Raw genomic sequence first — 10,258 nt, forward strand, 5'->3', positions numbered from 1 at the left:
ACCCCCATGCAGCCGAGGACGTCCAACGCACGTTTGACGCTTGTACGTAAACGCGCTCAGCCAATAGGACGACGCGTTCTTTATTGCGTCACAGGGTGAAAGGTTACAGCGATGGCCGTGTCCCAAATGTAAACATTCTGCGCTGTTGGAAGACAGGTGAGATTTATTCAATCCAGTTCTCCTCTGTCGCAGGTTTTATTAACTTTCAATTTATTCGAACTTATTTTTCATTTAAATCTAATACCAAAGTTTACGTTTTAATTATTTTCTATTTATTTTCAGCTCAGACATGAGACTGTTGTCGAAGGCGGTGCAGTCCGCTGTGAGTCACAGGGAGTGGGGCCGCAGACACTTCTGGGGTTGGCTTAATGCAGTTTTCAACAAGTGAGACAACATTAATGTACCTGCACACCAATCAACGTACAGGTGGTAGCGAGTATTTACACAGCAATTCACGTTTCGTTTGTCATTCAGACAAACAGAAATGTGATACAGGCAGCACTTAACCTACCTACACATCTCAGTTAGCTTAAACACAAACATGAATCCAAGGCTCACTTTATAGGCTACACCTGTATAATCGAATGTACCTGTTATGATGCCTGTAATGTTCAGGTTTTGTTGAGGTGTTAGAGTTCAGCTCTTCGGGCCACCTGAAACTATGACCTCAGTATGAATACCAACATTAATTGTACACATTTCTTACAATCTAAACAAAACATGATCAAAGAATTTGTTTAGAAATTTACAAACAGGTGCCATATTAAAGAAAAAACAACATTAAGTGTGTTAGTAAGGTACTGGGCCACCATGTTCTTTCAAAACAGCTTGTGTGGGCCTTGGCATTGATTCTCCAAGTCTGGAGTTCTGCTGGAGGGATGAGCACCAAAACTCCAAAAGATATTCCCTCATTTGATATTGTGATGGTGGTGGTGGGAGCTGGTAAAGTCATAGCATATGATTCACGTCTTGTTCATAATTTTTTGTGTACGTGCTACAGAGGATGATTTGGTTATTTGACATGCTCGACTCCCTACTATTTATCCAAACAAATCTTCACATCACGTCATCAGCAGGTACCATACTTTGAATGTCTGTTGCTCTTCACTCAGGGTGGACTATGAGAGGATCAAAGCTGTTGGTCCAGACCGAGCCGCAGCAGAGTGGCTGCTGAGATGTGGTGCCAAAGTAAGGTTCCAAGGTTTCGATCGCTGGCATCACGACTACAACGGGCTGCCAACTGGGCCTCTGGGCAGATACAAGATCCAGGCAATTGACGCTACTGAATCCTGCATCATGTACAGAGGGTTTGACCACCTGGGTCAGTGTTACAGTGTGGAGAATATTATGTTCTTCTCCTTGTGTGACTTGTACCAATCTCATTACCATTCCCCCCATCACGTAAGTGAAAAAGACAAGAACAACTCCAGGTACAGTGCTCATGTCCCACCATTTATAAATAAAACATTCATGAAAATTTTTATATAAACAGTAGAAACAAGAAGAGAAAACCACTAATGGTCAAAACGTCCTGAAAGTCCATATTCTTAACTAAATACAAAAAGTGTATCATTTTAAGGCAAAATTCTGAATTGAAAAAGGAGGTATCTGATAATAAAATGATAATCAACAAAGAAAACATATTAGAATTAATACATATGATACATATAATGTCATAATAATTATTTGATTTGTTTGTAGTAATAGAAAGAAAATTAAGGGATCAGCACATTCACCCTCTGGGGATCATGAGTATCCGTACAGTGTCAGGGAATCAACCCAGTAGCAGTCACTATATTTCACTCTGAACTCGAATGTCAAGTGTTGGATTAACAGACTAATGAGACCCTCACGAAAAGCCTATTTAAAGATTAAAGCCATGTTCAGAAAGTGTAAATTTTGCATCAGGTATGTTAACATGAGCTTGACCTGTACTGCTGACCTGAAAGTGATTCCCCTTTCTGTTTTAACAAGAAAGGCAAGGCGAGGGTGAAAGTGCATCTCCCTCGGACTGATTATCCAAAAGTGACGCAAGTGACCGGGATGTTTTACACCAGGCGGGCACAGATACACATTCTCTGACCTTGTTGGCTCCAGCACTGTGCTGATGCTGTTTTTGTGTCATTGTTTGTAGATGGTTTGACGTGTGTGGAGGAAATCAAACTCAACAAATGTATCTACATTGAAGACACCTGCCTGGAGAGGCTGAGCTCCATAGAGAATCTGCAGAAGAGTTTGTACATGATGGAGGTCGTGTCATGTGGAAATGTGACCGACAAGGGCGTCATCGCCCTGCACAAACTCAAGTGAGTACTCAACATTTCTATTTATTTTATCCATTTTGTTGACATCAAAAGATCAATGATTCACCAATTTCATTATATTAAAAATAATCTGAGTAGTAATTGAGTATTTATAATACACAGGAATCTGGAGTATCTCTTTCTTAGTGATCTACCGGGAATCAAAGATCAACAGACGACAGTTAACAGACTACAAACGGCACTGCCACGTCTGGACTTAGCACTGGACCTTGACTGACTGAGAAAGGACTTCCTGTTTTAAGGTTTTCAAAGTAAAATCTTAATTGAGGAAAAGACGGAACATGCAGGTTCTTCACCTAAAACATGTATTTATAGATGTAAATGTCATAAAAGAGAAAACTGGTCCAGCCAAGAGAAGTTAAAGCACTTTACATTGTTGACACCAATAGAAGGATATTTTATTATATTCTCAACATTCAAGATGTTAAAGGTTACCTCGTATGTAGGTACACTGAGAGAAACAATGTGTGAAAACTCATGATGATGATTTCAACAATTTGAGACTTTTAAATCATTTCTTTTGAGATTAATTTGGCGTTTATACAATATGAGGACAGACAGATGGCTGAAAACATCCTTAGCACCAATGTTCCAGAGATAATAAGTACAATGTGATATTGTATCTGCTAAATGCTAATGGAAGTCCGTTAAAGGAATATTTAAAACTGGATTCCCTGGATTCCCTGACATCAATAAATATTATTTTCAGAAATGCTCATCAGTCATTATCTGTCAAGGTTTGTGTTCTGCTATATAACTTACTTGAGACAGTGAATTGAACAACATAAAACATTCAGACAAACATGTCACTCTTACAGAGTCCTTCGTTTTATAAAAAATACATTTGGCAAACCAGGCAAGGCATTACATCGTAGTTTTACCTCCAGTCTACTTGACGACTATGAGCAGAGCAGCGTGTCGCTCTTTGTCTTTAGACATGTATACAAAATACAACAAAATGAGCTTGAAGTGTAGGCAACATACATAAACCAACATTAATGAATATGTTGGGAAATAGTGCATAGACGAACATCAGTGTCAAGATGCTTCACGTAGAAACGCGCCCTGTTTTTTCTGCTTCATTTCCTGAGATTTTTCAGAAAACGCTGACAGCTGTAGGTCTTCAGGGTTAAATTCAGATCAGTGTGTTCAAATGTTTGGTAGGTGATAGTTGAACCTGCGCAGGTTGTTGTAGTACTTCTTATTGTCCAGAGCTGGAAAGATGCTGCTGCCTGTCAGCTGTGGCAAATACTGGCAAATGATAAAAGCAAGAAAAAGAAAAACGGTATCAGAAACAAATCTGAGAGCAATAAATTATTAAAAACATACAATAATTTCATAGGGATTAGAAATTTGATAAAACCTCAATGAAATCTTTAAAAAATAAGTTAGTTTGTGGGTGAAGAATGGCTTCTTCTAATGTTACCAAATATATAAAAAAAAAAAAAGACACACACATACATCCACTGTTTTGTCCTAGAATTTCTTACAATGAAAATACTAAAATATATACTTAAAACACCTTAAATGTGACAGAATATCAGTGTTTAGTTTGCTTGTTACATTGTTTTTAGTCATTCCTTTTAAAAAAGAGAAGGCTGTTTACCCCAGGAGGACGGTGTTTGCGATGTAAATGTGTCCTCTTGTTGCCGGAGCGGTCCTGCTCTCGAGACGTTCGCTCGTTCTTTTCTCGCAGGCTGTCGAAATACGGATGCTGCAGGAGCTGCTCACAGGTCAGTCGCTCCGATGGGTCCATCCTCAGACAACCCTAGACCATCAAAACCATCAAGCATGAGGACGCGGGTCAGGGATATTTTGAAATGATAGTCATGTCCAGAATGTTTTAGGTTACAGATGATGTCTTTACCTTCATGAGACTTAGAGCCAAGTGAGAGCAGTTTGGATATTTCTGCTCCAAAGGCTCCTACAGGAAGAAGAAAATGACAGAAGATGATTTATATTGTTTTTAATTTAAACAACTCACTAAAAACTAAACTGACAGAACCACTGACAACAGCTAATGTAGATAGCAGAACAGATGTATGTGGACTACAATACTCACCATCTCTTGTGGCTCTGGGATGGAAACTCCACTGAAGAACTGATTGTTGCTGAAAACCTGCTGATGACGAGGGATCAGGTCTCCTACAGGGGACAAGACAAAGACCAACAACCAACAGTGAGTTAGTCAACAAAAATCTTCCTCCTCCAGGCCCAAGGAACATGTAAAATCATTAATCTCGACGTTCACTATAAGCATATGTTGATTGTTTCACACAGACCTGGTTCTATCTAAAGTTATTTCATCCTCAGTCACACATATATGTATATTTAAATGTATTATCAGCATAGTAAGGCCTGTACTGTGATGTAAAAGAGACGATGTCAGACTCAACTCACCGAGAGCCTTTCTGATCAGGTACAGCTGGTCCATGTCAGACTTCCCGGGCCACAGAGGAATCCCTGAAAGCAGCTCGGCGAACACACAGCCGATCGCCCACACGTCCACCGGAGGGCCATACTGAGTGTCTCCCACCAGCAGCTCGGGGGCCCGATACCAACGAGTGGCCACGTAGTCTGTGTAGTAGTCGCAGGGACCAGCTGGTGGCACACACAGCACAGAAAAGGGGAAAATGAGCCATGAGATCAAGATAGTTAAAAGAAAATGTGCATCGTTGTGTAGAAATTCTTCAGCTTCGACTTTTGTCTGCAATTCATCTTTTTGTGTGGAACATTTAATCTTTAATGAGCAGCACTGCACCTACAACACTAATAAATACTGCACGTTTGGAGACAATCATGTCCACCAGGTGGCGCTGTCAAGTATGTGATATGAGTGGATAAAATCTTAAAACCTTACTGAGAATCCTGGCGAACCCGAAGTCACACAGTTTGATGACTTGGTGTTTGGTGATGAGAATATTCTCCGGCTTGACGTCGCGGTGAATACACTGCACAGACAGGAAATGGTCAAATTTAATCACTTTAATAACTTTAAATAGGCTCAAAACTCAATAACTTCCTCAGATATTTGTGATTAGGAGATGTTGAGGATAAAGCGGCTGCGTGGGAAACAGCAGAAAGAGAGACGGTGCTTTCTGGACTTCATGCCACTGGTAAATGGGGGCCCGTGTAGCATTTGTTGTGTCTAGGTGACACATTAACTGGTGCTCAGCCAAGGGGAAGGAATTCTTGTTAAAAAGGAGCCATAAAGCAGAAGGGATGGTGGGAGCTGGAGGAGGGAGGAGGCCACAGGAACTCAAAACACAAGCTGTAGGGAAGGTTTGACAACTGAAAAACATCCAGAGTGTATCCACACAGACACACAGGTAGGAGAGAGAGAGACTGTCGATCACTTACGTTTTGTTTGTGACAGAAGTTGACAGCTTGGAGCGTCTGCCAGGTTATACTTTTAACAAGGTGCTCCGGGACACTGTGAGACAAAAAGACACGAAGGAAATTCAACATGTTTGGCTGATTAAACTGGTTAAAGGACCAGGACCTTGGTAATAACACACAGCACAGGGTTCACTTATTAAAAACTCCCTGAGAGGAGTGTGACAGAAAAACAAGGATTTCCTGTTGTACCTTTTACTTCACAATATGGGAAGAGATAAGATCTAAGATCCTTTTACTGGTTTTATGTTATATATGTTTACTACAGGTTACTTAAATGTAGTTTGCACACGGTTCTAACTTGTTGTGGTTTTTCTGTCTGCACACTGCGTATACAGCCACTGTATTTCAGAAGTGGTGGAGCAACTTTTCGTTCCATAGCACGGCTAAAACTGATCTACCTGCTGTAGAAATAACCACACTTCTGTATCTTATTAGAATTTTTATATTGTACAAATATAAAAATGTATCGATCCTGCTGAAAAGGTTGAAACAAATGACCGTACCCAGCTCGAAGACATAAAAGATTTCACAGAAAACTGTGATGAAAGATGAACTAATGAGCTGATTAGTAGGGAGCAGAGACAGTCTTCAGTAAGGAGGAGTAGAGCCGCCTTCCTCCCTGTGATCAGAGAGGATACGTTATGTTTCTCAGCCTGTTTGTGCCTTGATGCTTAGTTTCTCCCTTTGTCAAAACAATAAAAAGATGTTTTAAAGAAAAGCAGAAGCTGTGTTTAGCTTTGCTCTGTGCAGCTCTGGTTTTCAGACGTCTCTTTTCCCTCAGACGACACTGAACAGCTCTGCTGTTTCCATTGTGCCTTCGTGCTCAACACTGAGGCTTTGTTGGTTCAGGGGCCGTCATCTATCAGTGTTGCCGTGGAAATGGCTAAATTGAGCCTTGTGACTGGTGATTCATAACGATCTCCGCCCCTTCTCCCCACTTTGTTTTCTCTTCTTTTTGAACCCTGTTTAACCGCACGGCTACAGGCCAGGACCAGAGAGGAGGAACGAGACAGCGAAAACACTCCATATAAAATGTGGCCGAACCTAAAGAGTCCCAACAGCTCCCAGAAAAGCAAAGCATCCTGGGAGAAAATCACTGTAAACATACCACAGTGAGCGGGTCAGCCTCCCTGGAGATGAGCGTTGTGCCCATCAGAGCCGGACAAAGCCCAGTGTGGTGTATATGTAATGTAGAGATAATAGAAAGTACACAGGCCAAACTGAGATTTATGCTCTCGATGTTTCACTGTGACAGAGCGACTGTTTGGATTGAGCAGCAGCTGTGTGCTCGATTCATACAACTCAGAAAAGTCCTCGTTTCATTCTGTTTATTATGTTTCTGTTTAACGCTGCTTGTTTTGGTACTTTAGAATAAATCCAACCTATTTTGAGATTTGACAAATGTGTGAAAAACTATTGTATATAAACAACTTTATAAACACGTGTGGGTGAGAAGTCTCAAGAACATTTGTGTTGAGACTATTCTGTCAAAAATCCTCCTCACGATCTTGAATTGAATTCGTTTTTCCTTTGATCAATCGTCTTGTTGATCGATGAGCCGAAACATTAATCATGATCTGTCATGATTTAGAGAATTACTCAGCCTGATAATCTGACTTAATTAAACTATTTTAGCCTCTGAAAGAAATCAAATACGTCCTCTTTTCAACACTCTGTTTTTAAAAATCTGCTTTACTTAATTTCTTTTCCCAGTTATTTGTCTCAACTTTAAGCAGAACTTAACGGCACAAAGAAAAATCATAGTTAAGTCGGAAAATCTTGGAACACGAGGGTGTTGTTCACTATTTATGTAAAAAAAATGCAGAATAATGTTCTTTGACAATTTGTTTCATCACTTAAAGCTGCACTGGTCGATCTTTTTAAATGGATTAATATATGAATTGACTAATGTAAAGGGAGCTTCTCATGGTGTTGAACCCACTGGGAATTATTCATTCAACCCATTGTTTAGTTTTACAGGCCCCGACTTTACTGCTTTTCTGTGCATGTTCAACACCCTTTCTGCAGCTGCCACACACCCACTGTCCTCGACCTGCTCATCACCAAACAGCAGACATGCACAGTCCGACACTAGCTGCAGCAAAGTAAAGCTAAAGAGGGAATATGTTGATTATCAGCTCAACTCTACTAGACAGTGTCAACTTTATAAGGTCCTCAAATCGAATGTGGCTCTGTGGCCTTTGTGTTCAGGAAGGTGAACAGTTTTAGTCACACACCCTCTGGGATGGCGGTCCAGCTCGTTGAGGACCGTGTGATCGCAGTACTCGAACACGAGGTGAAGTTTCCGCTTCCGTCGAAAAACCTCGATGAGATTCACCAGGTTGGCGTGTTTCAGTTGCTGCACAGACACAAAGCGAAGACAAACAATCTTTAAAGAGAGAGCCTGAAAATACAGAACATACCTATCCACACAAAACTAGAAGAGTCTGACGGGGTTAGGGTTAGGGTTTCTTTGGTTTAATCTCATCAAACAAACTGTAAACAGACGGTAATAAACATGCTGTTGCCCCTGACAACCCGTCCCCATCCTGTCCTATTTATGAGCTCCCAGTGTCCTGCAGGCCGCGAACACTCCCACCTACCGCATGACTAATTAAACCACTCTCAATTGTATCAGAGCATCTTTGATAACTATCATGCAACATAAAAGAAAACAAAAAACAAGCTCGAATCTGCATCTTAAAACAGGCTTAACAATAAAATGTAAAAAGAGATTGAATAGTATTGTTTTTTGTTCTTTATCCTCTAAGAAGGCAACTATAAAACAACTGATGCTGATGTTTTTGTCAAGCAACACTAAAGACTCAGCGCGGTGAGATTCAGTTAAGCTGCCAGTTTACTGTGCTATAGCTAAAAACAGCAACAGTGATGGTCACCTGCAACATTTCTGATTTCCTTCTGTAAAAGTACAGGTTTTAATCGAGGCGGTATATTCGTCTCTGACCTTGCAGGCTTTTTCTTCATCTGATTACAACCCTTTAAAACCTCTTTTGAATGAGAGTTTCTTTGTGCAGCTGCTATAAAAATGCTTCTCGTCTGTCTGCAGAATCCACTGCATGGTGACCTGCTGCTCTGCACAGCAGAGAGGACACTGTATATGTCATGGCACATAAAAGAAAATGTGACGCTTTTTAAAACGTCAAATAAAAGAAAATCAGCTACAGCATCAGAGGATTTCAATGTTTACATCACATTTCCAGGGGAGAATTTTAGATGTTCTTTAATAAGACACATCTGTCTGTAAAAAGAGTGGGTATCAAAAGAGATTTGAATGGAAGCCGAGGAAAGTTACAAATGCTTTCGGTGGAGAAAGGAAGAGTTGAGGCAGGTTGTGTCTTTACCTTGAGCATCCTGATCTCCCTCAGTGCAATCTTTTTGATGATGGGATCGTCCTCTGTCTCCACAAACTTCTTGATGGCGACAATCTGCCCCGTGTCTTTGTTTCTGCACTTGAAGACGACGCCGTAGGAGCCCTCTCCGATCTTTCCAATCTTCTCGTACTTCTCCATCCTCAGGCTGCTCCGGAGTTCATTTGAAGGTGGACACTATTTTCCAGGAGGCCCCAGGGAGTGCGGACTGCCTGCAGTAGAAGAACAATACAGAGAAGAAGAATGAGGGTAATGACCTGCAGTTAACCAATTGAATCCAAAAGAAATGCATATTGAGAATTGTTTAAATTGTCAAATTCGGGTGACATCAAGGTTTTTTTGCCTCAGAAAAAGAACCAGATAATTCTGTGATAATACGTACATTATGCAAATACACTGAAAATCACATTCAAAACTTGATAAGCATCTAATTACATCAATATATACAGAATATTATCTGCATTCAAGTGCAGATGTGTTATTTTCTTGAATGCGGGACCTAAATGTTTGAAATAAACCATTCCACTGCTTCCAAAAGACAAATTTAAATGCTTAGAGGCAACTTTACACCAGTTTGGTTGCGTAACAAAAACATTTGCAATGCAAATATATTAGGTAATTTCCCTGAGGGGACACAGAGCAAAACAAATGATAGAGGTAGAGCGTGAACAGCCATGGGAATAAAATCAAAGTTGTGCACTAATAAACAAGCAACAAGGAAATTATAAATAAATGGCAAAAAGAGACAATTAAGAGTTCACATTACATGTTTTAAAACAGTTTGATGTTTATATATGAAGAAATTATAGTAATAATAATAAGTCTGAGTAAAGTCGCTCCTGAAATCAGCTGATCATAATAGTTGATCCATTTTCATACTTCTGTGATAAAAGCTCAGTAAAAACGCTCCTGTCCGCGATAAAAACGGAATATTTAAACCTACTTGCAGAGAAAATGTCTTCAGGTGTTTCTCAGTCAGAGATTCAGATCCATAGAGGAGCTGTTTGTTCTTGCAGACACCGACCTTTCCGGAGGTCGATCACAGATCAACTGTTGCTGCTGATCCGAGCTCAGCTGCTTTATAGTCCCTCACTGCACATCCGGCCCTGCTTTTCAAAATAAAACACAGCCGCTGCATGACTGGAA

The 10,258-nt window shown here is 40.5% G+C and overlaps 2 protein-coding genes across 2 annotated transcripts; one reads left to right on the forward strand and one right to left on the reverse strand.

Annotated features, from left to right (window-relative positions):
- The first annotated feature begins 10 nt into the window (after positions 1-10).
- Positions 11-3,013, forward strand: dmac2l (distal membrane arm assembly complex 2 like). Its single transcript, XM_026339487.1, has 5 exons — positions 11-156; positions 283-384; positions 1,113-1,321; positions 2,135-2,306; positions 2,427-3,013. Exons 2-5 carry the CDS (start codon positions 290-292, stop codon positions 2,539-2,541), a joined length of 591 nt encoding a protein of 196 aa, XP_026195272.1. The 5' UTR covers positions 11-156; positions 283-289; the 3' UTR covers positions 2,542-3,013.
- Positions 3,014-3,130: 117 nt separating this feature from the next.
- Positions 3,131-10,157, reverse strand: cdkl1 (cyclin-dependent kinase-like 1 (CDC2-related kinase)). Its single transcript, XM_026339464.1, has 10 exons — positions 10,056-10,157; positions 9,086-9,324; positions 7,961-8,082; positions 5,685-5,757; positions 5,185-5,275; positions 4,725-4,925; positions 4,387-4,469; positions 4,192-4,248; positions 3,931-4,092; positions 3,131-3,575 (listed from the first exon to the last, which is right to left on the reverse strand). Exons 2-10 carry the CDS (start codon positions 9,251-9,253, stop codon positions 3,474-3,476), a joined length of 1,059 nt encoding a protein of 352 aa, XP_026195249.1. The 5' UTR covers positions 9,254-9,324; positions 10,056-10,157; the 3' UTR covers positions 3,131-3,473.
- Between the last annotated feature and the right edge of the window lie 101 nt (positions 10,158-10,258).

This window comes from Anabas testudineus, chromosome 22 (genome assembly GCF_900324465.2).
Source record: "Anabas testudineus chromosome 22, fAnaTes1.2, whole genome shotgun sequence".
NCBI lineage: Eukaryota > Metazoa > Chordata > Actinopteri > Anabantiformes > Anabantidae > Anabas > Anabas testudineus.